The 27,903-nt window shown below is 38.1% G+C and overlaps 1 protein-coding gene across 1 annotated transcript in view; it reads right to left on the bottom strand.

Annotated features, from left to right (window-relative positions):
- The window catches only part of ERCC6 (ERCC excision repair 6, chromatin remodeling factor), a 73,878-nt gene that overhangs the window by 25,340 nt on the left and 20,635 nt on the right, over positions 1-27,903 (bottom strand). Inside the window, exons 6-8 of the mRNA XM_072806337.1 lie at positions 18,825-18,950; positions 13,731-13,889; positions 6,301-6,436 (exon numbers count right to left, since the gene is read on the bottom strand). Of these exons, the coding sequence (XP_072662438.1) occupies positions 6,301-6,436; positions 13,731-13,889; positions 18,825-18,950 (421 nt within the window). The remainder of the gene's footprint in view (positions 1-6,300; positions 6,437-13,730; positions 13,890-18,824; positions 18,951-27,903) is intronic.

Raw genomic sequence — 27,903 nt, 5'->3', positions numbered from 1 at the left:
AGGGTTTCCTGAGCAATATAGGAATCCATTCTATTGTTTAAACTATTCGAAAATGCAGGAAAAGACAGGATGTATTTCACTTCATGACTATAAGGCTAGCAAAACCCTGTTTTCCAAAGTAACAGACGCAACACACTTACACATGTACTCCCTACTAGAGACCCATTACTAATAAAACCTAGCCATATATTATATCAACCTAATAAGGCTCATCACAGGAATATAAGAATAGCAAAATATCAGGAAACCTAATGCAATAATTCATATAATCATAATTATACAAATTTTATAAAATTCAACATCTTCAAAAGTGATTTTAATATGTTAATAAACTAGGATTGGAATATTTAATTCAACAGAGTATAAAAGGGTATGACAAGAGCCAAAAAAATTTTGAAAGAGAAGAACGAAGAGAGAAAAAAGACTTTCTCATGTCATACTACACTCAAAACTTCCAAGTTCATAAAACTGCTTTAGAGAACAACTATAGTACCTGGCAGGTATTAAAGGTTCAATGGAAGAGCTGTATTATTATTATTATGACTACTACTTCGCCATCCTCCTAGTCAGTTTTTAATATCTGCACTGTACTACACTGAGGAGCATACCTGATTAACCATTTCCCAACTCTGTACTTTATGGTGAATGCAGAGTAAAAACCTCAGGGCTCCCAGCTTTACAAACATATGTAGGTTTCTCCTGGGACTCCCTTCCCTCTGCTTCACCCTGACTACACTGTTACTCTACCACCACCAGCCCTGCCACAGCTACTAGTGCCCAAGAAGAAAAGCAAGTTGTCTCAAGATGCACTGCTCCACCTTGAACGCCTCATCCTGCAGGTCCCGTGACTTTCAGAAGCCAGAGCTGATGCTAATAGCTCCTCTGCATCTAAGTTTTCCATGGAGCCCGTGGACAGGCAGCCACCACAACTCTACCTTATTTTCTCCTCCAGGAACACAGTGGTTATTAGAAGACCCGAGAGGGCAGCAGACCAAAACCAAGAATGTCCGAGCCGAACTGTCCTCTAGGCCTGGAGCTCTATGCATGCACAGAGAGAAGAGGGGGATGAAAACAACTACAAATGCTTGGGGCTTCAAAACCAGCAGAGGTCAAATTACCATCCACATGTATAAAATGTCTACGGGGTGATAGCCAAGCCCTGCAAATGTAGGTCCACCTGCTCAGGACCCTGGAACTCCTGTAACTGCTGGATGTACAGACTCGCCATTGGCCATTCCCTGAAACCCCCCAAAGAATGCCATCCTGACCTGGATTCTGGATGTCACTTCACCACAGCTGAACAAACGAGATGCCAAACCTCACAAATACACACCACTGGCGCCAAATTCAACTTCTTTTCCATGTTTAAGGACTGAAGTTTACTTGGAAAATTCTGTAATGTTGAACCATTTCTACCATATTCAGACAGATGGAAGATGATGAATAAGAATCAAAAAGATACTTTTATAAGACTAAGAATTTTTTTTCAAGCATCTCTATTGAAAATTAACTTCCACTTAACAGCCACTGGGCAAAAACACCGTCTAAGACTTTGTTTTCACCTGATTCAATCTCAGAATTCTGTAACTGCCTAGACTAGTTTCAATAATGGTGAATTGTTGATTATGGACATCTCTATCCAAATACTTAAGACAAATCATCTCGGGCGGTTTCAAATTAAAAGCTTGTAAAATATGTAACCTCTCCTAGTTTTTGCAATTAATAGGGTACATCTGCAATTAGCCTGACTTACTGAATGCAGTGCTGTTGTCATTAAAAGATGTCTGTGAAAGTGCTGCTGTTATTATGGGGGCTCAGGAGACCAATCCCTCCTAGAGGGCAAACAGTGGACTGGTAGAAAACAACAGCCATAAATCACACTGTCAGGCAGCAGGGAGAGTGGAGAGGAGCACAGGCACATGAAGGCCATTCACGGTAAACACAGCACGGCAGCTTCCCAGGCAGGATTTACTGCACCTGTAATTAATTAAAATTTCCTTCAAGCTAAATCTTTAATAAACAAGGATTTGTGCTGACAATGAAGAAAAAAAGGGCTCCAGCAACATAATTTTACAATATACCTCACAGAACAAACATAACATCTATCATTTCTTGTATCAGGTGTATACACCGTCTCTGAAGTTAATAGGAATTATATCACTTTGTGTTATAATTTGTGTACTTGGAACGGGTCTGAAATATTTAGGATGCTTGAGGGACCATGTGGCCCTTTTCTACTTTTATTTGTTATGTTTTTACCTGACTCCCTTCCAGCTCTTTAAAAAGCCAAGTCCTTTGACTCTAGTGTTCTAGAAAACAGGTCTTTTTAAAGAACTCATAATGGCAGTTTCATCAAGCAGCCATGTTTTCCTGTGTTTTTTTTCTTTAATCACACCTTGTGTTTCACAAAAAGAATTTTAACACGCTATTTCATTGTTTCCACCTGGGGCCAAATGCATCTGACTGTGAGAAAAAAGGTCTAGACGTAAATGCCAACGAACATATTTGATAAAGCAAGTGTGAACCTTTGACCTAGAAAGTATTTATATTGAATGAGTCAGAAATACCAGAGCATCCTTTCTTTTGCCTACTGAGAATAGGTCTACAGCATTCTTTGTTGCTAACAGTAGGAACTACCTGAGTAAATGTTACATGCCAAGGACGACAATACACTTCTCATGTATACCTATTACCCCAACAATTAACAAAACTACCAAAAAATACTCATTTTTTAGGAGATCAAACTAGATTCACAGAAGCTAAGTGACTTGCCCAAGGTCACAAAGCTGTAAAATGGCAAATCCAAGATTCAAACCCTGGTCTGGTAATGACAAAACCTATGCTTTGGAACCTTTAAGCTATTGTTGTATTTCCACTCATGCCTCTAAATGCCCCAAGTTTGTCAAAATGAGATAAAACTCTTTGAATTACCAAAAATATTCCACAGAATTACTGTATCTGTACGATACAGCAAGAAAAGGTGGGAGAGACAAAGTGAAAACTGTTTCAGAATATAAGCAAGAAATTTCTCATTAAAACTTCTAACAAAGTGTCCTTAATAATTAAATAAACTTCGTAACAGTGCTAAAGATGCCACCATCCACTGTGAGTTATGGGATAAGTATCACAAAACTGCCTTTTATTATCTTTACAAATATTTTCTCTCCCCAAGAAAATGGTTAGCTTTTCAAGGTCAGTTAAAAACATCACATCCATTTTTTCGGAGACTTAACAGCCTCAAATGCAATGTCATGTTTATGGTTACTCAACAAATGTGTGTTAATCAATTCATGTAGCAAATTTCTCTATGTTATAAAAAAGGGATCACAAAACATAATGAGAAAAGGAAAATCTTAGATTCCCATGAAATGAGATTTCAATTGACCATTAAGAGGAGATCCAGAAGACTGAAAATGTCTTTATCTGACTTGATTGTTTGGGTTGAAAAAACTAGCCACATATATTTCTGCATGGTCACTGGGTTTGCATTTGGTAATTCTAAATTATGCTGTCAATCAAAGAGTATTAACAAAGATAATACAGGGTCACATGCGAGAGAGGTGGGAAGCTAAAAGGCAACACAAGGAAGAAGAATGACAGATGTGTTCCATTAAGAAATTGATCATCTGATGTCTGTGCTCTAAGTGAAGATTTTTTTAATTTTCAAAATTATATGTCATATCAGCTATGACAAAGACAATCTATTTGAATAAGCAGAACAACTCTTGAATTACTTTCAAGTTTTCTTTAAGATTTTGTTTGTTTATTTATTTATTTATTTATTGAGAGAGAGAGAGAGCATGCACGCACAAGCAGGAAGGAGGGGCAGAGGGAGACGTAGACTCCTCCCCAATGAGCTGGAAGCCAGACATGGGATGGGGCTTGATCCCAGGACCCCGAGATTGTGACCAAGCTGAAGGCAAATGCTCAATCAACTAAGCCAGCCAAGCACTGTACTTTTCAGTTTTCTAAAGAGAAATTCGCTTCCATATTTGCCCTAGCACTGAATGTCCCCTATGCCAGAGCACCATTATCTGGACAGGCTAGTGGACACAGAAAGCTCCCCCATGAAGAAAAAGAATCTTAGCTGATAAGAAAAAAAAGGAAGTCAGAAATTAGATGCTGGCTTAGGGACCAGCACTGACAGAATGTTTGAACTACGATTAAAAAACAAACTCTACTGCAATCTAACACATTATCTGCAAATCAACAGGTACGCATGGGGTGGTGAAGAAGATCTTCACGAATAAATATTAAAAGAAAGGAGCAAAGGTATTTGAATCCAGCAGCTAGAGTTCTGATCTTGGAAGTGTTACTAACAAGGTCTGTGCAAAGGGTTTAATGTATTTTCAATGTGTCCTCAATACAAATAATAAACAGATACTAACAATAATAAATAATAAACTATGTTTCTAAGTCAAGAGTATGGTTTGTAAGATGCAAACAAATATCTTTTTGGTTGTTTGCATAACAACTTACAACTTTAGAGATCTGGGATACTTTATAATGGAAAAGAAATGGTAGAGTTAAGGGTCAAAGGAAGAACACAAGTCTACTGCTTTTTCCTCAAAAGTTAAATAAGAAACAAGTTAAGGCCCTTGGTAAATGGTAAAGCACCAGAAAAATTATGAACAATCACATGTATGCATGTGTTTGCATGTGCAAAACCACCTCAGAAGATGGAATCACTGCAAACAAAAGTAAAGTATCTATTCTCTAAAGTTCTGCCCTCCAAACAAGGAAGCAAGTCTCACCAACAGAGATATTTCATTTACATGAAGATAGTTCTCAGGTTATAATGAAAGAGGAAATGCAGATAAGCTATGATAAAGGTGCAAGTGAGTATACACCCTTCAGTAACCCCAAAGAAAATAAAAGGATAAAGAGGAACATACGGAAAATATGCCTTTTCTTTTTTCTTTTTTCTTTTTTATTTTTTGAAAATATGCCTTTTAAAGAGAAACATCCACTAATGAATCCTGCAGGATTTTGTAATACAAAACACCAAGAAATGTCAAGAGAGATGGAAGTGAATGAAGGCAACAACTACGTTTTATACGGGTGACAAAAAGATAGTTATGACAACTTAGTTTGACTAGAATAACAATCTAAATGGTTATCTTCATGCTGTTAAAGATCACTGTTTTGTTTTGATCATGGCATTAACCCTCCTTCATTAATTATTTTAACTCAGTTTTCCATTTATCATTTAAAATTAGGGCAAAGTCAGTTGGTTTTAACAGCAGCTAGTATAGCAAGATTCCATCTCACCAAAACTGAGCTACCAAATTGTATATACTCCTGATTCACTTCTGTCAAAAGCTCCACTTACTCATGATCCTGAACAAAATAGGAGTTTGGAGGAAAGGGGTACTGGGCAAAACTGAAGAGACAATGGATTTTAGGGGCTCACATGTGTCTAACTCTGTGAGGCAAATACTCAGCTGCTCTTTTGGGTGCACTGCTCTCCTGGGGGTACAGAAGAGTTCACTCAAAAGCTACAAAGACTTGAGAAAGAAAGAACTCATAACAAACTGCCACTTCGTGTCAATAAAGTAACCTGCAAACCCAAGGTGAAGATGTGTAATTAGTTGCTACTCAGCAAATGCTTATGGAGCACTTTACACTACTTACAGTCTAGATGGTCAGAGCTGAGAACTAAAAAAGCATAATACAAGCTCTCTATGCTACCCATTTGAGCACAAATAAACTTTAATAATGGGACTAAAACTACAAATGAGTGAAGAAACTCAACTCTCAAAATACAGTGATTATGCTTACATGTTAGCTAAGGATTCAGAGAACACAAAACAATTTAACTAAAAAGCAACAACACAAATTAGGAAATTCTCAAAAGGGCCGGTTATTCTTTGTTCATTAAAAATATGCTGAAAAGCATGTTAACAAATGCATTTGCCAATGAGGAGTTATTACATTACACTTTCTTAAAACTGGAAAGCCACTAAAAGCCCGAATCCCACTAGCTAACTGTTAAATAAGCCTCCCGTGTATGGTCCCAATCATGCTATCAGGCTTGTGGTGACCTGTCAGTGCCCAGTTGTGTTTTGCTGGACAACAAACATGTCTTAACAACACTATGAACAATTAGAATGATAAAGCCTATATTCATAATTGTTTTGAAAATACAGAGCTCTAAATTAAACCAGTAACAGTAAGTAAATGCACAAAAGAAATACAGGAACATACATTTGAGAAATATATGGATCAAAGGAAAAACAAATATGTAAAAGAAGTTTAAAACCAAGCAAACTAACTGGTACTGAAGTATTGTAGTGTCACCTTTTTCTGTGTATAGGAGCCAGTTTCATGTAGAATTGCCACTCTGAACGGAGGCCACCAGGTGTGAAATTCCTTCACCCACTGATGCATCACTGTCGTTGGACAGACAATTATAGTCGGACCCAATCCCTTGAACCTGCACCCAAAACATCCAAGAAGAAAACACAACCATGAATGACAGCGTATGGATGATTAACCACCAAAGACAAAAAAGGAAACAAATAGGTAACAGTTTTAAAAAGAAGAGCTGAGCTATAGAAATTCATTGATATTTTCTTTAAAGAAAAAGCTAGGGATCCCTGGGTGGCGCAGCGGTTTAGCGCCTGCCTTTGGCCCAGGGCGCGATCCTGGAGACCCGGGATCGAATCCCACATCGGGCTCCCGGTGCATGGAGCCTGTTTCTCCCTCTGCCTGTGTCTCTGCCTCTCTCGCTCTCTCTGTGTGACTATCATAAATAAATTAAAAAAAAAATTTAAAAATAAAAAAAAAATAAAAAAAAATAAAAAAAAAAAATAAAGAAAAAGCTAGTGAGATTAACACCTAGTAAGTGAAATCTAGAATTAAGTAAAAAAATAAATAAGTAAAACAAAAATTACGTAACAAAAATACTTTCCTTTCCTCTTCTATTTCAGGTGAGAGGAGATGTTATGTATCTCTTCAAACACAAGAGAATCTTACAAGTTTTTGCCCACAAGATTTCAGTCAAACTCCCAGCCCTGGGAAGAAATGCTGCAGTGGTCAGGGGTTGAAGGGTTGGCATGCCCATGGCAACATGGATACCAGTAGATGCCAACAACACCTACAATCCGTCTCCTGACCATTGCGGTCTGCTTTCATAATACTGTGCTGCTCACTTCTCCATGTGATAAACACTCAAATGGAGGGCCATGACAGGGACCACTTCCCCTAGAAAGCCCATGCCAAGAGTGCAGCTGCACTGTTCTTGGGGAAAGCAGCAGAGCACGACAGGAGCACAAAGCACTACCCAGCGAGAACCTTAACAGCACTCCCAAAGACACATTTATATACCGGGATACCCACTGGAGCATCATCTGCACTGTGGAAAACATGGGCGCTACCTAAACATCCATCAAGACAAGGGATGAACAAACCATTCCATTTCTTTAATTCGGCACAAGCTAGTCATTAGGAGCACTGCCTGGGTCTGAACTCCAGCTCTGCACACATTAACTGCATGATCTTGGGCACAGGTTAAGTAAAACCTTTCTGAACCTCAGTTTCTTAATTTTGAAAGAGGAGTAATAATAGTACTGATCACATAGGGTTAAATGAAGATTTATTCAGTTAATACCTGTAAAGTGCTCAGAAGAGTGCCATACCAACAAATATTACAAGGGCTTGTTAAGTAAGATAGAATAACACAGAACCATTAAAGTCACATGAAGAATATTTAAAAACCTTGAAAAATGCTCATAAGAAGTCTTTTAAAAAACAAAATGACTTATGCATTCACTCCAACTCACTTTCACATAGAGAGCCAGTAGATTGGTTGTGGTGGCCACTTCATCAACATTCATCTCTCCCTCTCTCCTTCCTAACAGAACCATGATTTTGTGCGGGTGTCCCCTCTTGCTTCCCATACATATACTTGATGGGACTCTGACCATTGTGTGGCTGTGGCAAGACAGGAGAAGCAGGAACCCAGGTTCATGCACAGCTGTCAGCACACAGTACCGCTCAGCGTTGCTTACACTTCCACTCAGGGCCTGGTAAGACTGGTATGCTCAGTGTAAGGAAGGATTTCCATTCTAGGCTGGGGGCGGGTTTTCTCTTTCAGTCTCTCCTACCACATATGAACAAGGAAATATAGCCCAGCACCTGCTGGGCAGATGGGCTACAGGGCAAGGAGATCTTATGACTACAAGGAACACTGACCTTAGGAGAAAACTGAAGTCGCTGGGTCCCTGACGACATCACTGAGCTGCGGATCACACTGTGTCTACTGCCCACCTCCTCTGTATTCCTAGGTGTATCACGTATATTGTGAACATGACTCAAAGTAAGTTTTGCCTACTTGCAGCCCAAATATCTTGATACATTGCACACCAGGGTACTGACTGAATGTGTACCACCCTGCCCTCCTTCCCCCCATTACAGTGGAACAAGTATCCCTTTTCTCGTCTAACTTTTGCCTATGCCTAGGAGTCCACACCCTACGACATCAAGGCTCTCACTACCGTGTCTACTTCCTCCTCCGTCCTGCTGGGAATCGGGTGCCAGTTGGTGCACAAAATGAAAATCAAGCCAAAGTCAAACTATGGGAATCTCTTCAGCACTAGACTCACACTCAGCTCGCGCTCCAGGAGGCAGCTTGGAGCCAAGGCTGACTAAGGATGTTGAGGCCACATAGCTTACCTGTCACTCATTCTGAGGCAGAATCACAGCCACTCTTCCTCCCTCCCTCACGTTTTTCTGCCCAACAACAATGCTGAATATCTGAAGCTAGATGTACACTGCACATACTTCCCTTATGCTATCTCATTAATTCCCATAGTTGTAATTACTCCCTCTACACTGATGACACCAAATCTAGGTCTTCAGTCCATATTTCTTTCCTGAACTCCAAAGTATCACATGCATGGATATCTAATTGCTGGCTGGTCTCTCCACTTAAATGCTCCCACAGCACCACACATCATCCTCCCCCACCTTGTCCTCCTCCCATGTTTACAAATCCAATGGAAAGAACTGTCACCCACTATCCAGGTGCCCAAATTAGAAATCCATGCTTCATCACTGATCTGTCCCTCTTGTTCTCTACCATACCCAACCTACAGTGAGTTCATGTCATGTCTACCTCCTCTGAAAGGCACCCTGGCTCTCCATCTACACTGTTGATACTCCAGTTTTGGCCACTATCACCTCACCAAAGTTGCTGCACTTTTTAGCAGAGACATTTCAAAAAAGCAAAATCTGAATATCTCATCCCTTTGCTTGAAAGACTTTAACATTTGCCCACTGCTCTTGAATAATCTACACACCTTAAGCTGGCCTAGAAGACCATAAGGACTGCCCTCTGCTCACCTCCTCAGCCTCATCTCTTTCACTGCCCCCACTCCAGCATCAGCCTTTGTGGTTCGGCACTCCACCTGCCAGCACTATCTTCAGTTCCTACAAAGTGCACGTTCCTCTGATCTCTCCATATCCCCCTTGTCCCTTCTTACCCTCTTTTTTTTTTTTTTAAGATTTTATTTATTTATTCATGAGAGACACAGAAAGAGAGAGAGGCAGAGACACAGGCAGAGGGAGAAGCAGGCTCCATGCAGGGAGCCTGATGTGGGACTCGATCCTGGGACTCCAGGATCACGCCTTGGGCCAAAGGCAGGCACTACACTGCCGAACCACCCAGGCATTCCCCTTCTTACCCTCTTATCCTAGCTGCCATCTACCTGTGCTTTAGCTCTGGACTTCTTTTACAGTCTTCCTTTATCTCCCCAGATGGGTAATGATCCTTCCTTGGTATAGCAATCCTAGTTAGGACCCCATACTAACCCTACCATAACATGTTATTATTTATATTGTAATAGATCCCTCCTAAGCTCCTTGAAGATAGGCCTCTTCTTCAAACGCCTAGCACAGGATGTAATTAATGAATATTGGCTTCATTAAATGAAAACATTTTCTTAAAGGTTAGAAAATATACTGAAATGTTAAAAGAGATTATTTCCAAGTTAGGGAATATGGGTAAATTTCTCTTCTTGATATAGCTCAGTAAATAATTTCTGAGCTTGAAAAAAAAATTTTGTAAGTTAGAGTAAATCACAGTGCTTGAAATATTAAAAATAATCTGCTGCACAACTCAAAACTATCTGTAGTTCTAATATAGAAACAAGCCATAACTGAAAGGCTCACCCTTATATTCCAAAGTGAGAAAATGCCTCCACCCACTTCTAAATCCTCTTACTCTTCAGCTACAGCTACTGCCCCTGCCCCTTTGCGTCCACACTAAGGGTTCAAGAAGTAGAGGCTGCAACAGACTTTGACACTTCCCAAAGAATTCCCAAGCCAGGCTCTGTTCCTCACTAAGGGCAGGTCCCATGCAGGCATCCCCTCAAGCTCCCTGGGGAGAGCATGACTCTGTTCTGGCCCCTTCCATAACAATATTCATTTCTAAAAGGATTAAATGTACCAGCTTCTTTATATCCTCCACGTCCCCAAGAGTTACTATCAATATGCACTTAGCAGGGATTAGGAAACAACCAATCAAAACCTGTTTAAAATATTTACAAAGTCACTTTCAAGTAAGCATAAATATATACACACGCTTTACTCAGTTATATAGCATTTTTTTTCCTTTTTATCACATGCTTTCTGCAAACGGCTATACGGATGACTCACGTTTTGTCATTTAGGGCCAATATTTTATTCTAACTGAACATCTATCTGGCATTATGATGGCCTTTCGTTTCTGCCATTCTCCCTCTATTAGAAGACTATGGAGGTTTTCACACTGAGTAGAAATCCAGGAGCAGACCTAGATTGCTCCTGAACCACAGGAAGGGCAATCAAATCCATTAACAGTCACATCAACTGAACCACCCTTTTCTAACCCTCAAAACCAGTGAGATGAGCATAAGAAATGGCTAAATGTACTAGAGTGATTAGCATCAATTACCAAACTGGCTAAAATTCCTTTCATCTTTGATTATCATTGATTATCTAACAAGTTCAGGACAAGCCCATAGTTCTAATGGTCAAATACTTCAATTTACAGGATGGAAATCTGCTATCCACAGGCTAGAAGTTAGCAGGATTTAAAAGGAAAATATTTACCTTTAAAAGTTCATTAACTTTTGCAAGCCATTTATTTGTAACCAGGAATTTACCAAATGATATCCAAGACTTTAAAGTATTAACTGCAGTCTGAAAGGTCAATAATTTATTTCGTCGTCATTAAATTCAGAGGACCTATCAATATAATATGAATGGCCAGGGGAAGGGAGGATAGTACACACAGAATGAACTAGGAGCACAACGACCAGTGTAAATTTTTACAGTTGCATGTAATAAGCTTCTCCCTCTTTTAAAAACAAACACACATGTGAAAACATGAAAAAGCAAAACTGAAAAAACCTCTGTACCATGAAATTTCTTCTTGGTATCCCAGAGACTTACACTGTTTCAGTCATCATGGACCATAAAATTGCATCCCAAAGACCATCTCAAGTTAGGGCCCCCCAATCTACAGCTTGAAGAGGTTCAGAGAAAATGTAAATAGCCAAAATGAGCGACTCCTAGAGAACTTCATTTGACCATCTATTTTTCTTTAGAATATAAACACAGAGAAGAACTCCAAGCTCATCTAGTTGCAGAGGTGGACATGTTATAAAAATGTGAGAAAAACATGACACAATTTGCTCTGGCACGTGGAAGTGGAGGGGACCAAGCTCCCCAGCACACCTTTGTTCATAAAGAGCCCGGCTGTTTGGCTGACACAGAAATGCATTCTGGGATGCCATATTTCTACCAATACTATTTTAATAAAAACAATCTGGGCTATAGTCCAACATGCCACACTATTTCATTATGGAAAAGAGGATATGAGCTTTGATAGTTAATTGATTACAGCTGCTGCTCATTATTAGCCCTGCCTTCACTCCTAGTAGGATTGCTACCACTCTGGAGAGCATGTTTTAATTTTTAGATCAAAACTACACTGCAGGGATGACTTGAGTTTCGTAGACCCAGAGTATTAAGACTCCATACAAGTCTCATGATAATAGGTAGGGAAGGAAAGATAAGAGACAGGAAATAAGAAAATCTGAGAAATCATTTAAGAAAAGAAGGACAGTCCTAGAAACCATCTGGAGCAGCCAGGGGCATTCCAGTTAACCAAAAAGAAACAAACAAAAAACAGCCATATAGAGATACAAAGCCAAGCCAATCAAAGAGCTTATTTAGAACAGAGAGAGCACTTTTCAAAATATTAAACTAATGACACTAGTAGATATGAAAACACTAAATGCTCATTTTCAGCTCTGACTTTTCCCTTGGGCTGGGATGTTTTCATGTTCCCAAGCAAAACATGTAATAGAATTCTAATATATGAAGGAAAACTTCAGCTTCAAAAACATCTGTGTAATAAAAAAATATTTAGTATTTTAAAATCTCCATATGTTTTTTCCCTTTCCTACATCATATAAAATATTCCTACAATATTTTAAAACTTCATATGCTCCTCATGAGAAGTGTGATCTGTTAAATTAATGGAAGGATAAAAACAAAGCACTATTGGAAGATCAAAAAATAAAGTTCTTTACTCAATAGTTTATGGTCTGCATTTGGCTCCATACTAAACGTTTCTCTGGGGATAAACCAGAGTGCAGGACAGTCACTTTCTACAGTTGCTGACATAAGGCACATTGACACCATGTTAAGGTGTCTCGAAACCCTATTTAGTGAGTATCTGAGGTTGCTACAACAAAACCATCTGGAAAATTTCCTGCTGTTATTCATTAGATAAACCTACTGGAATCCAAAGAGCTCTCAGATTATCTGGGCTCAAGATTAAATACGCTACATAATTTGCCTGGTATTATTTTTACCAATACTGATTTACATAAAGCCAATTTACAGCTTCAGTATTGAAATAAATGCTCACTGTATTTCAAGATAAAATTATTTCAATCCCAACATACTGCATTAACACAGTTTAAATGTTGATTCTTTCTGAATACCACAGCTTTAATAGTTCATTTACATTCCTAAGGAGAATAAAGATCACAATCTAAGCATAATTTTCTGTCATTTTAGGCAGTCATTTATGCTTTCGCTTTAGAGTTGATATAAAATTCTTGAAGATTGGGAGAGGGAGAAGAAAGCATAGTGAACAGACAATTTCATGTAAAAAAAAAACCAACAAACAAACCACTACCACTATCTATAAATGCAATAGCACGTACTGATTATAAAAGAAATTCGGGAGAATGGCTTTTCCAAAGCTCCAACTTTCCCCATGAATAGATGTACTTACTGTAATGCTCACCTGGTCTCCTGCCAGAACAAATATTTTAATGTAAAATTTAATAAATGGAACTAAAGGTATTATGCCCAATTTAAAATTCCATATTGTGTAAACTATTGATATTAACATAATTGAGTTTGTAAACAATCCATTTGTAGAAGCTAACCTTAGACACTGTATTGACCCAAAATATCTAGTGGGGCTCATCTGCAAAATGAAGCATCAATGCCTGGAATTCATTAAAAGTGTTACATGTTTAATTTCTCCTGCCCTACAGCTCCATTGTCTCGTAAAAATTTTCCTTTGATGTCCCCCACTAAAAGAATTAAAGGAATATTGTAATTGAAATGTCATCAATAATTCACAAGACCCTCCTCCACAGCAATACATCTGATGAAATATTAATTGAGCTCCACAGACTGACAGTCTGCAGAGGAGCACTTGCCTGTAATTTGAACCACGAGTCCTGATCTTGCTGTAGCTCAGACCTGCCAAGAAGGCAATTATCTGGATGGTCTTGCCCAATCCCATTTCGTCTCCCAGAATTCCTCCTGCCTGCTGGCAGTGCAATTCCCACAGCCACCTAACACCTGTCTGCTGGTACCTACAACAACAAACACCAACAAGAAAGAGAAAATGGCAAATGGTGGATAATACAGATCATAACAGAAAGTACTCATGAATTAATCATTTGGCTAGGTTCTAGTACCAGTCAGAGAAACACGCCGGATGTGTGTTTTACATGAGTATTATATTTATAAGGTCATACATTTTTTATTATCTAGGCATAAAATCACAAATTTTTCTTTATAGAACACGTTAACACATTTCTAATTAAACTGATAGATGAAGTAATTAGGGACTATTTCATTTCTTTTTCAACATTAGAAATAGCTTAGTAAACAAGCATAAATTAATTATCTTTTATTCAGTATCTTTCCAGAAAAAAATCTCAAATATTTTTAGTTACATAAAGTTCCAATAATTTTTCTATAAAAAAGAGGCATTAACATTTACTTTTTCTATCTGAACAGCATCAAAAAGCAAGACCGAGAACAGCACAATTCATAGCATATACTGTTGAAAAGTCACTTGATAATTACATTATCTTTTCATAGGAAATATTTAATTGAATTTTAAGGCCATAAATAAGTCTGAATAAAAGGACTGCTCACAAAATTAGTACATGATGGATGATTCTCTCATATTATTAGCAGATGCAAAAAAGAATAGTTTAAAGAATCAACAATACAAAAAGTCTTAACATTTTAAAGCAGAATTTGACTCATAAATACAAATTATCATTACCATAAATATGAAAAAATCAGAGCTATTACAATTTTAAATAAGGAGTACAAGACAAAGAAAAAAAATATGTTCTCAAAAAACGGTATTTTCCTTTCTCCATCAATGGTATATTTAATCTATAATCTAAAAATGAAGCTTAAAAAAAGGAACAATGCAAGAAACATTTCTGAGAGTAAAGGAAGGGCAACATGATAGAATGGTATGAAAATTATATGCCAAGTTTAAAAACAAATCCAAGGCAAAAACTATTTAAAAGACAATGAAGTCTAAAGTTTTGTTTTGTTTTTTCCAAAGAAAATACCAAGGCTGATGAGCTTCCCACCTTACAACAGGTAGTTTTGTTGTTGGTTTACTAGCCCAATATTTACTTCAGTATGTGTGGTGTATATACCTAAAGTCTCATTGTGGATTCTAGTCTTTGTTGAGCTAGTTTTATTTAATAACTTAATTATGTATTATAATTAACTTTTCCCCCAGTAGTTTGCAAATCGATTCCAAAAGCTTACCTCTAGATGTTGCTGTTACTATCATATAAGGGAAACTTTGAGAATGTTGCTGCTTATTAAGATTGCTAATATACACACTGAATATGCACCCTGAAGAAGAGGATTAAAAATCAAAACACAGTAAAGTCTAGTATCGATAAAAGATCATTAAATTTAGGAAGGACAAGCTCTATTAACATGGTATGTAATCAAAGAATAATGGCTACCAACTCCTTAAGAAGCCAACTACTGTGGAGACAGCTGGCCAGGTGGTTTGGACATAGCCTCACAACCACCCTGCATAATCAACCCATTATATAGTAAGGATATGAAAGCACAAAGAGGTTAAGTAACTTGCCAAAGGTCACACTGCTAGGAAAAAAATGAGCAAGCCAGAACTGAAATCCAGAACCTCTTCTTCTAAAATGACTCCACTTTGGAGATAATCTTGACCAGCAGTTCTCCATGGGGAGTTATTTTGCTCCCCAGGGGACCGTTGGCAATCCCTAGAGTCATTTTCGGTTGTTACAACTGGCAAAGTACAATTATAATCTAGTAGGCAGAGTCCAGAGCTGCTGTTCAACATCCTACAATGCACAGAATGAATAATCCTTACAACAAAAGAACCATTCTGTCCAAATTGTCAGTTGTGCTGAGCAGGAGAAGCCTTGATGTAGAATAAAAGCTGGTTGTGAACCACTACACTGGACCAAGCTCAGCTGTGAATAAAAATGTAGTTCAAAAAACTGTTAAATGATCAGAAGCACTTAGATACTACTTAATCAACCTCCTTTTACCAAGGTGGAGAACAACTACAGGACCAGCTCCTCCAGGCAGAGTAGGGACCAAAATTTCCCAGTGACCATTCCAGTGTTTCACCTACTATACCACAACACCTCCTCCCAACATGGGTCCAACAGCTCTCTGTCTGGAGCTAATCAACTCAAGGTGGGGAAAATCTAGAGCAGCACTTGAGAAGTCATCAAAGGAATAAAAAGTGGCAACCTGCACAGTATCCCAAAGGGAGTTTAGGAGAGCATTAAGACAGCTGCATCCTATGTCATCCAGAAGAGGCAGTAATAGCATGATGGGTGTTTTCTCATCTACAGATGTAATCTCCAAGGGCATAAACATAACATGTTTATAAAATGATTAACACTAAAGAAATGTTTTAAGAGAAAAATATCTACTAGGTGGCCCTGTAAGTCACATTACTACATGGAAATCCCCAACAACTGGGACACTGTGCAAAGATGGCAAAGAGTGGCTCTTTCTACAAAGGCCCTCAGACTGCACTAGCATACTGGCTGGTAGGCATGTATCACTGGATGAGGAGGAGTTAGGGGGTCTGGGTTCTGGTTTCAGCAGTACCACTAACTGACTTAGGTTTTGTTGCTTTAATTTCCTAATAAATGCTGTAAATAATTACATACTTTAAAGGTTACAGAATTGTTTCCAGAACTTTTTTTTTTTTTTACAAACTATTGTACAATAGTAAAAACTGATTATACACTGCTTCCCCCATGAGACTGAAGTATCACAAAGTAACCACAAATAATTGGTGTATCTTGGCATTGTCACACTAACCCAAGAAATTACACTTGTTAGTGTGGCTAAAAGTAAGGTCAAAAGATTGAAGTTTGTCATTTGATTGCTAAATGATCCAGACAAATGCATTTGCTGGGCAAACTTTCAAAATAGAATTTTTAAAGTTAAACATCATCTTGCAGAAAATAGCACTTAAATGGATAATTGTACCTTCTGAGTCCCTTGTGTACAACCCTGTTAATTTAATTCCACAGAGTGCAGTAAATAGAGCAAAAATATATCTATGGCTTAAAATTAAACTGGCCTGGCTAAAACTTAATCATAAAAGAAAAATGGAGACTTATCACCCTATTAATTTTTTCATACAGAAAAGGAACAGAAGTTAGTAACACTTAGGAAATATTAAAAAACCTGGTTTTGAGAAATGAAAACAAAATACTTTCCAAAAATGTGCAATTAAGACTCATTAAAATAAATAAACATGTATTTACATTAACTACTATAAGGTTAATAGTCAATACACCGAATACTATATACTCCTAGTAAGCAAAGTTTGGTTCTAGTGACCGTGAAATTTTTTAAGCAAAAATCTCACACACAACAATGCACATTCAACTTAACTCTTGAGGATAATTGCCAACTCATTATATATGCAGAAGTATTCTTCTTTGTTAAGTCGATTTAATTTATAATTTGGGTATTTCTTTTGCTAGTACAACACTGATACCATTTGGCCTGCTCCTTAATAAGAAATCACTTTAAAGAAGATAAAAAGAGTTGTCAATAAATGTTGTTTGCATACCCTTCCATAGTTAATTCTCATCTGGGAGAGGCAATAAACAAAGTAGCCACCCCTCTGGACTACAAAATGATTTGTCTGCAAAAATTACTAGTGACTCAGATTTGAATTTCTACATAGGTCTGCTCTGTCCAGTTATGGCAATCCAACCAAGACACTTCACATCTTTAGGATTTCAGCTTTCCTATATATTCAGTGGGATAAAATAACTACTCCCAACTCCTTTTGCTCACCCTCCCCTCACTGAGATAAAAATTAGAACTAGAATATATGCCCTTTGAAAGGAAATACAAAAAGCATGGTTTTTTTGTTTGTTTGTTTTGTTTTTATTCAGAGAGGTGGGAAGGGGCAGAGACACAGGCAGAGGGAGAAGCAGGCTCCATGCAGGGAGCCCGACGTGGGACTTGATCCTGGGTCTCCAGAATCACACCCCAGGCTGCAGGCAGCGCTAAACCGCTGCGCCACCAGGGCTGCCCAAAGCATGTTATTTTAAAATAGACATCTTGCACGAGTTTAAGGCATGGCAGACACCCAACTCTATGAAGGAGATTAAACATAACTGTCTCAAAGAAAGTTCACATCCTGCACCAACTACCAAGTGATGCTACTAAACAGAAAATAGCTACTGAATGGTTTAACTTCCTATACATATCAAGAAGCCTTCCTAAAGTATCTTGTTAAGTAAATCCCAAATGTGGCTCAGCATGTATGTTCACCATGGGAGACTGGCCTGGGCCATGGAGCCTACAGGCATCTAATACACAGCTTCTGGTTATCTGGAACACTAGGCTACTCCATATAAGAAACACAGTTCCAAGTAGCAACTTAATGCTGAAGGTGTTTGCCTAGATCTTCTCTTTTGACATTAGAACAACATCTACATAAAATATTTAGATGCACATTTAGTCAGCTCAAAAGTATTATACCCTTAGGTACAATATAAAAAACTCAAACTGTTCTCAATAGTTTTTATTTCTACACAGAAGTAAAAAAACAAAAACAAACAAACAAAAAAACCCCAATATTGATTTTAATATACAACTCTTCTTACTTCATCTGACTTAAGAAATTAGAGGTTTGGTCCCTTAAAATTACTAAGAACAAAAAAATTAATTCAGTGTAGATGGCTTTTAAATGTGTTGCTTTTTGCCTGCTGAGACAGGTCCACACAGATCCACCAGCTTACAAACATGCCCCATGCGCACTTCAGTCAATTTATTATCATCTACTTCTAATGAGCAGCACGTGGCTAAAATTATATTTGATGGTATCTGTATTTGAAATAAATTGCTGCAAGTACCTTAAGGGACCGCAGGTTACTACTGTGTCATATCTAAAATATTAATTTGTACACAATGGCTTGATGATAGATATAAAGGAAAGAACACATGGCACATACTTAAAAAGCTTTCTGAACAGAAAACCCGGCATTTTAAAATCGTCAAACTCAGCATCGCTCTCCTCAGAATCATCTTCGAGCTTCAGACACTTCTCTTTGTCCTGCAGCCTCAGCTTATTCCATTTCCTACCACGAAAACAAAAATCATGTTTCCATTATTTTGGTTAAAAGACAGGTTAAAATATATTTCTAAATAATGTACGAAAAAGAGGGAAATCAGAATGGTCTTTTAGCTTTCTGCTACCATCATTACCCAAAACATTGATATTCAAAGAAAAATAATTCTCTTTTCCTTCCTTCTCAATTCAATTTTTTTTATTTATTTATTTATTTATTTATTTATTTATTTACTTACTTATAAATTTACTTTTTATTGGTGTTCAATTTGCCAACATATAGAATAACACCCAGTGCTCATCCCATCAAGTGTCCCCCTCAGTGCCCGTCACCCAGTCACCCCCACCCCCCACCCACCTCCCTTTCTACTACCCCTAGTTCGTTTCCCAGAGTTAGGAATCTCTCATTTTCTGTCTCCCTTTCTGATATTTTCCACTCATTTTTTCTCCTTTCCCCTTTATTCCCTTTCACTATTTTTTATATTCCCCAAATGAATGAGACCATATAATGTTTGTCCTTCTCCGATCGACTTACTTCACTCAGCATAATACCCTCCAGTTCCATCCACGTCGAAGCAAATGGTGGGTATTTGTCGTTTCTCTCAATTCAATTCTTATTTGAATTATTACAGCTGCTTTAGAAATATTTCTGTAAGGTCTCATTTCATTACCAAAACTACTTGTGCCTCTTCTGGCATATCCTGTGGGGAAATTTCTCTGCTACTTCCTAAGATATATGAACTTAATTCTAGAAAAGACTCAGTGAAAACTTCAATATAAGTATCTCCAAAATGGTAGTATAACAAAAACAGATTTATAATTATTATTTCTATGCAAAAGATATGATGGTCATAGCATAAGTGAGCATAGTATCCTGAACACAAAGCCAATTTGGGGTCAAAATTCCTATGTATCAGATTAACATATTGTTTACTTAAGCGGGGGGCATCAATAATACCAAAAGACTGCTAAAGTAAACAACTTAGGAAAAACTGTGTTCACTAAATAAAACCTAAACTATAAACTTAGTAATATGATGCTTTTCAAGTATAAAATCAGTGTTTATATCTCAGAGGGATGATGCCATGTATGTATACCACAAGAAATGTCTGAAGATCTGAAAGTTTTAACAACACACTAAGGTTGTTGGGAAGGTGCAGTCATTTAACCAGACTAATTCTGTATTTAAATAACTATAATGGACACTGGTGTCATGAGTTTGTGTGTATGTATACACACACACACACACACACACACACACACAAAACTCAACAGTCTCACATTCTATTCAGTTCCAAAATAAAAGGATGATCTTTCTCAGTATGCACACAGCTCACAATGGGAATTTCACAAAATGCTGGGAATGGAATAAAGCAATACAGATAAACACCTTCAAAGTAAAAAGCTCCCAGGAAGGGAATGAGAACAGCAGCTTGTATAAGAAGACATTTATCAATCATCGATTATGTAAGAATACAAAGAGAATGTATGGGGGAAGGTGAATGAGCACATGGAAGGATAATATCACACACTGCCCAGTTAGACCAATGGTATTTTCCAGTATCAACCACCGCCAAATATTAAGACCAAAAGGGACCAGGTATCTGCTGGAGGCCCTTAAAGCACATTCTCTGATAAAGTCTTGCCTTTGTTGAATATGTCAACTCTTCAAGAAACAAAAGGAAGGGCTATCTGAAATTTAACTGTGATCAGTAAGGAAGCAGTAGCTGGTGATCTGAAGCGGCTTCTTAGGGTACTAAGAATGCCTATAAATAAGCCCTATTGGTAATTTCCAAATAGCAAATATAAGAGGCAGTATATAGCCAAGCCTAAGAAAATAGCTGTCATATAACCATGAGATAGTCTTTTTATATAAAATATTTGATGACATTTTTGTGCTTAACTTCTAAAGGCATCTCTTCCTCTCTTATTTTTCTTTCTTAAAAATTATCTTCATGCAATTGATGAAATGAAGTACCTCTCAGTGGCTCCGTCTGCTATTCTTTTGAGTTTCATATTATCTACAAATTTAGTTAAGTGCAATGGTATACAGCAGTGGTTCTCAACCAAGAGCAATCTGGCCATCCTCCCTGCCCCTCCAGAGTAATTTGACAATGTCTAGAGACATATTTGGTCATTACAACTGCTGTGGGGAGGGAGATATACTACTACTAGTATCTAGCAGGTGGAGACCAGGTATGCTACTAAACATCTGACAACGTACAAGCCAGTCCTCCACAACAAAACGTTACCCAGTCTCAAATGTCAATAGTGCCAAGGCTGAAAAAAAACCATGGTATATAAGTATATCCACTACTAGAACTTAGAAACCAAAATGATGAACATATATTTTCCTGGTGTATATATCTGGATTCTTGTTACCTACTATCTGAAATTTAGTAAGCAAGCAATTTCACATAATGAGATATTCCTCAGTATCCAAATTCCTTACAATCAGAACTCAAAACCAAAACCAGAACTACAAAACATACCTGTATTTAGTAAATTTATGAATAATACAAAACTCAGAAGAATCACAAAAACTACCATATCCCCTTAAAAATACTCCATTCTGCAATTATACAAAGATAATTTTACAGGAAGAAAAAGGAAAACACCACAAGATACTGGTTTTAAAAGTTTGGCATAAGGTCACTAAATATTTTACATAAAGAGTATCACATATTAAACTCCATTGACAGATGATAGCTATTTCCTCAGACTCAGCCAGTAAGTCTTTGTGGCTCTTCAATTTCCCACTGCATCACTCTGCGTCAACAGGGTTTCATCCTCCTCTTTCTCCTCCCTCCTAAAATGTATAGGCGTTATGTCACCACAGAACACAGCACCTAGGAAACCACAAAAGCCACTACAGAAATGATTGCATTCCAGGGACTTCCGCTTCATAAAGATGAACAGAGCTGAATATTTATTCAGTTTGGCTAAAGGATGACTAAAGGTGGTAGGGAAAAATCATTATTGCCTACAAACATTTGTACCATTGTTAAGACAAATTGCCCCAGTAGAATCATATACACATATTAAAGACAGTAAATACCAAGGTTATAAAACCACATGCGTATGTGGCTCAGGCTAAAAGATCCTTCTGTTATATAAAGCAGTAATTCCTCATGTGGCCTGTAGCCAAAATAGACCTCGGACCATCTAACCAATGCCCAATGAAGCAGTGCAGGACCAAGTGCCAATGGACAAGAAGCAGACTAGGGAGGCAGAGGAGTGCCAGATTCACCTGAATTGAGAGAAACAGATGCCTTTCCCATCCTAGATGCCATCAAGGGTCTTAAAGTTGCTCTCTTTTGTGTGCTTAACCTGCTTGTCCTGCAGCCTGGCAGGCTGAGCAATCTGTCTGGCCAGCAGGTGTAAAGGGATCTCCGTGCTATGAATAAACTGGGTTTGACGCATAGAATAAGCACAAACCAAAATACAAAAGTGCACCCAGATGGTCTAGAATCAAATCCTGACTGCAAGTTATCAGTTCTTTAACCCTCAGCAAGTCACTTAACCTCTGCAGCACCTACCTTTCCTCAAGTGTGAGGTGAGGAGAACAATGGTGTCTACCCACTTCCCTAGATTTAGGGAAGATTAAATAAGGTGCCACATGTAAAGCACTTAGCATAAGCCTAGAATATAAGTACTTAACAAATAAATACACTGTTATACGTAATCATGTCTGCTTACTGAAATCCTCACACAAACTTGCATGCAATCCCCAGAGACCAGTATATTACTACATTCGTGTACAGAGAAGTGGTGGAGGCAATATATAGTACAATACAATCCGCTTGTGATAATGCAACACGCTTGCAAGGGTTTAACAGAACTACCTGAATATGTACATTTGAACAAAAACCATGTTTGTGAATCAAACAGATGCTCAGAAAATTATGATGACTAACATGATCACCATGAGTAAACACAACTACCCATCAGAAGGTATTTACTGGAATACCTCGATTTTAAAATTCTGTGATAGATGTGTATGCAGGGAGCTGTCATAAAATATGGCCGCTTTCTGTATAAGAATAACAAGAAAATAGATACAGAATGACTTAAAATTGGTTGGGGGTGGGTCAAGATTAAGATCTTGGCCCCAATGATTTAAAATCTTAAAAATCAGATATGGACCCAAAGTATCTCAAATCTGTTATTTCAATAAATAACATAGAGAATGGATTTTAAAAGTGGAAGGGGGCAGGAAACAGTCCATTTTTGGAAAAGAAATAACTTTTTCATGTTTTCTACACTCTCATTTAAAAACCTCTGCACATATCATAGTCACAGCTGCAGCCACATAAAAGTAAGTGGGCCTGGTGTTCCCTGGCAGTTTTTCTAACTCTTCACAAGACTGCCATCGTCAGCCTGCTAGCAGCTTCACTGGCAGCCACTTAAGAGAAAAACCCAGCAATAAACATAAAGTTAAATTCCAATCAGATGCAGGCAGAGAAAATGCTCCCTGGCTTTGCTACATTCATGCAAGAACAAGAACCTGGCCTGGGGCTGAGACCACAGCAACGATCTGTCAGAAGCAACGGGGACCCAGGGCCAGGCTGCTGGCAACAATGCACAGCATAATCAGTTCAACTATACCAGGAACAACACTTCCTCCAGTTGCCAGGGCACCTCATCAATCGAACCCTAAGAATACACCTGAGAGCTAGCTGCAGCCAATTTAAAGTTAACTTATTTTCAAAGAAGAATTTCCAGAACGCCAAAGATGTTCAAAATATGTAAGTGGGAAAACATAGCTAGCTGTCATTATGCCACTACCTTGTGGTGCCATCCTTCCTGTGCCATCTGCATTCTTATACTGTCCCCAACTTCCCTCCCACAAACACAAACATCTACATCCCCCATGGACCCTTCAGAGCTCTGCTCAAGCAGTGCCTCCAAAGGAGGAAGCCTCCTCTGATCAGCCAGAGTTAGGTGTCCTACCCCCCTGGTACCTTCCCAATCCACGGCTGGTGTTTCTACTAGAGCGCTCACCAAGTGTCAGTACCATTTGAAAACCCTATCTCCCCCATTAGACTGGGAGCCACCTGAGGCAAGAGACTGTTTTTATAGTCATTTTCACATCCCTAGAGACCAGTACAATGGCCTACCTTAATATAGATACTCAGTACATGCTGCATGAGTGAATGAATCAATGAATGCGGTTCAGAATCAGGCTAGGGATAAGGAAGACATCAGGGACAGATGCGTGGCATGGGAATGGTCAAAGTGGGTCATTCAAAAATGGGTTCAAGAATTGTCCCGTTTATCTCATTTACAGCCTACCTCCTGCTGCATTCCTCCTCTCTCTAATGTATGATGTTAAGGTACTACCCCCAGATGCATCCACTGGATAAACATAGTTAAGATCCACAAAGAAATGAGGCATGGCAAGGACGGAATCAGAGAAATTCTTTAAATCGACCAGTAAAAATTTTATAAGTTATTTTCAAGTCTTGAGTTCTGTTTTTCGGGTTTTCCAGTGGATTCACTTTGCAACAAAACTGGGTTTCTGCCCACCAGCCTTTGGGAAGAATCGGGAGCCCTGAGTTTGGATCCACGTGGAAAGGGTGGGCAAAAAATTCAACTTTTTTTAATGAAAGAATTCATCTTCTGACAGGGGAGGGGGGTAAAAAGCTTAAACTAGCCCTAAACAACACTCACATTACTAGAAAGGAAATAAAGCTTTTGATGGTCCCACCTTCATCTTTTTCTTTAATCCACACATGCAATAGTCACAGCTGCAACCAAATAAAATGAAGCACATTATTCACTGGAAAGAGTTTCTAACTCCTACAGTTCCTCAGACTTTGGTGGCAGCCACTAGAGGAGAACCCGGTAAAAGACACTGATTTCAGATAACACTGAGAAGTGAAAACCAGATGTGGGCAGAGAGCTACATTTCAGGTCTATAACTAGCAAGGGGAGATCTGAACTTTAGAAACATCATTCAACATCACTGTATTTGTCTCCCCGGCCACAAAAGGAACCAAGTAAGAGGTTCTCACAGCACTACAATGATAATATAGGTACTACACTCTTTGGAAACTATTTTTTGTTTACACTGCATACATGTCAGACACTATCTCACAATTAATTATTGGCTGGAGATTATATAAAAAAGTAAAATTGGACATTTTAGTTAATTGTAGGTTAAATACAAATAAAAAAATAACAACCGTGAAAACATCTACTGCAATCTTGGGCAGGTAGGAGTTAGACATACCCCCCAAGTCTAGAAGGCCATTGTGCTAGTCTACCCATGCCATCAGCCAAGATTATCACAGTCCACTTGGGGATAACGTTCTACACATCTAGGTCAGCAAGGTGTGTGGAAATCAAGCCTTACAAGACACAACAGAATGATCTGAACACTGACCTTAGAACAGAGAAAACCATGAGGAACCAAAGTGTAATCCTGACCTACCCACACTTAGAACTGATGACCATGCTGTGAAGTTTGAAGACTGCCCCCTGGGTAGAAGTCTAGTGCCCCCTAGTGTAAAGGAGAAATTTTTATTTCTCCCCAAACAACTACTGATAATGTGCTCATATTTGTAAGGATATTTTATCACTAAGTGGATCTTATCGTATGAAAAAAAAAAGTATAATAGGTAAGAAAACCTGACACCAACAAAACTAAGTATATAATAGCTAATATTTATTTGGCTATCATAACAATTGTTAAACTGCCTTTTACTTTGGAAAGAGGACATCTTTTCATATATATCAATATTCATAGGCTCTTATTCATGATTCTCACAGACCCTCCTACCGGCTCAATGAAATCTTTCAGTAAATGTTTTCAGTAATGCCACTAGGTAGTGGGCATGCAAATAAGAATAAGTAATATTTATTGACTGCCTGACATATGCCTAATAGCTTAGGGATATTATCTTTTGTAATCTTCATGCCACCCCTGAAAAAAGTACTGCTATAATCCCTATTTTACAGATGAAGAAATGTAGAAAAATCTCATAGCTACTAGATGAGACTTTGACGTTCAATTCCATGGCTGTGATTTCTAACCCATATGTCACATATCACCTCCTGAGTAACATTTGCTAGCTCTGGACTAGCTGTGTTTTGAAATTGAACATACAAACATCCATACCATGTATATGTTTTTTTAGATTTAGAGTCAGAAAACAAATAATAACAATAAGAATAGGTACTGATGTTCACTGTGTGCTGGACACTGTTTTAAGCAATTTACCTGTATTGATTCATTCATTAATTCATTAATTCAATCCTTACAGACCCTATGAGGCATATACTATTTTTAATCTATTTTTCAGTTAGAAGTAGGCAGGGAGAGGTGAAGTAGCCTGGCCAAGATCACCAACATGAAAATTCAAACCCAGATAATCAGCCCCCAGAATCTGTATTCCTGTTACATAATCTTGCCTCTCAAAAATATTTTTAAAACTCCCTAAAGCCACCCCTTTTCTTATAGTGCAAGCCAAAGAGTAAGTAATCACCTCTTTAATCACTGTACAATGAAAACAATTGTACAAGAGCAAACCAAATTCTAAATTTGTCTCAAAAAATGTCCCTATCTCAACTCTGCAGAGTCAAAACTACTTCTTCACTGTACACCTGCAAACTTTTTCAAGTAACAGTAAAATCAGCTAAGCAATTCTTTTTACTACAAATAGGGCTGAACTAACACATTAGATACATTTTATAAACAGACAAACCAATGTACTCAACTGCCTATACCAACCCACAAATATGGCAAAATCTACCTAATCAATAGGAATTGTCAAATACGAGTAGCTTCAGATCATATAGTAATAAAATGAACACATACACTCCAAAACTGCCTGGAATTCAAAAGTGACCAAACTGCCCTGCTTTCATTTTTACACTGCAAGGGCCACCAAGTCCGGAGTTCAGATCTGCACTGTGAGGAAAAAGTCACACACCATACAGTTAAATCATTCTCATACGGTGTGAAAATTCAATCTCAGGATCATTCTCCATTTATTGCAATATCCATGAAAGAAATTCTACAACAGAAGCACAATGAGTACAATTTGATTTTTAAAAATATATTCAAGGCACCAAGCTGGGTATTTAATATAGTTTGCATTTCTGTAGTGTGATAGGTTTTCTATTTCAGACAGCTAAGAATCCCTTACAGATTAGTCTAATTTGCTAAATTGAGATACTCAGTGTTTTACTTTTCTTATCTGCCTTTTTATGGTCTATCTGGGTGGACTTAATTGGCACATCTTAGCAGATGAAATACCCTCAGTTAGCAGTCCAGATCTCACAGAGTAAATGAAGACTGATGCAGACAATTATGCACTGGAGCTGGAATAAGAGGTGCGTGCAGAGCACGAAGCAGAATTAGTCTTCATTTGTGTCTTAGCTTCGTCATTTAAAAGAAGCCAAGATTCTAAGAAAACTCTTTAAGGGAGCAACTTTTTCTTCTCTCTTAAAAATATAGACTCCTAGGGCGGCGGGGGGCAGGGAGGGGGGGCAGATAAGAATATATGTTTATTTCCTGAGAAATTAACTCCCAGAAACTGATGGTAAGAACAATCTTCAAATCATTAGGTTTCTTGATCAAATCTAGATTAAATTTCTAATAAATCAGATTTGGGGGAGCAAATTATTTTTTTTTAAGTGACAAGCTTGTGACGCCTGGGTGGCTCAGCAGTTAAGCATCTGCCTTCGGCTCAGGGAGTGATCCTGGAGTCCCAGGATTGAGTCCCACATCAGGTTCCATGCATGGAGCCTGCTTCTTCCTCTGCATGTGTCTCTGCCTCTCTCTCTCTCTCTGTGTCTCTCATTAATAAATAAATAAAATCTTTAAAAAAAAAATAAAGTGACAAGCTCTACAACGTAACTTGGCCTTTCCTATGTGCAACCTTCCCAGATGTGCTAAATCGTCATCCAGTGCAAACAAAATCCAAATGCAGAATAAATGAGACAACCCCAATACA

Source organism: Canis lupus, chromosome 29, assembly GCF_048164855.1.
Source record: "Canis lupus baileyi chromosome 29, mCanLup2.hap1, whole genome shotgun sequence".
Lineage (NCBI taxonomy): Eukaryota > Metazoa > Chordata > Mammalia > Carnivora > Canidae > Canis > Canis lupus.
Note: the sequence above shows the minus strand (reverse complement) of the source record. Positions and strands in the feature narration are given on the sequence as shown.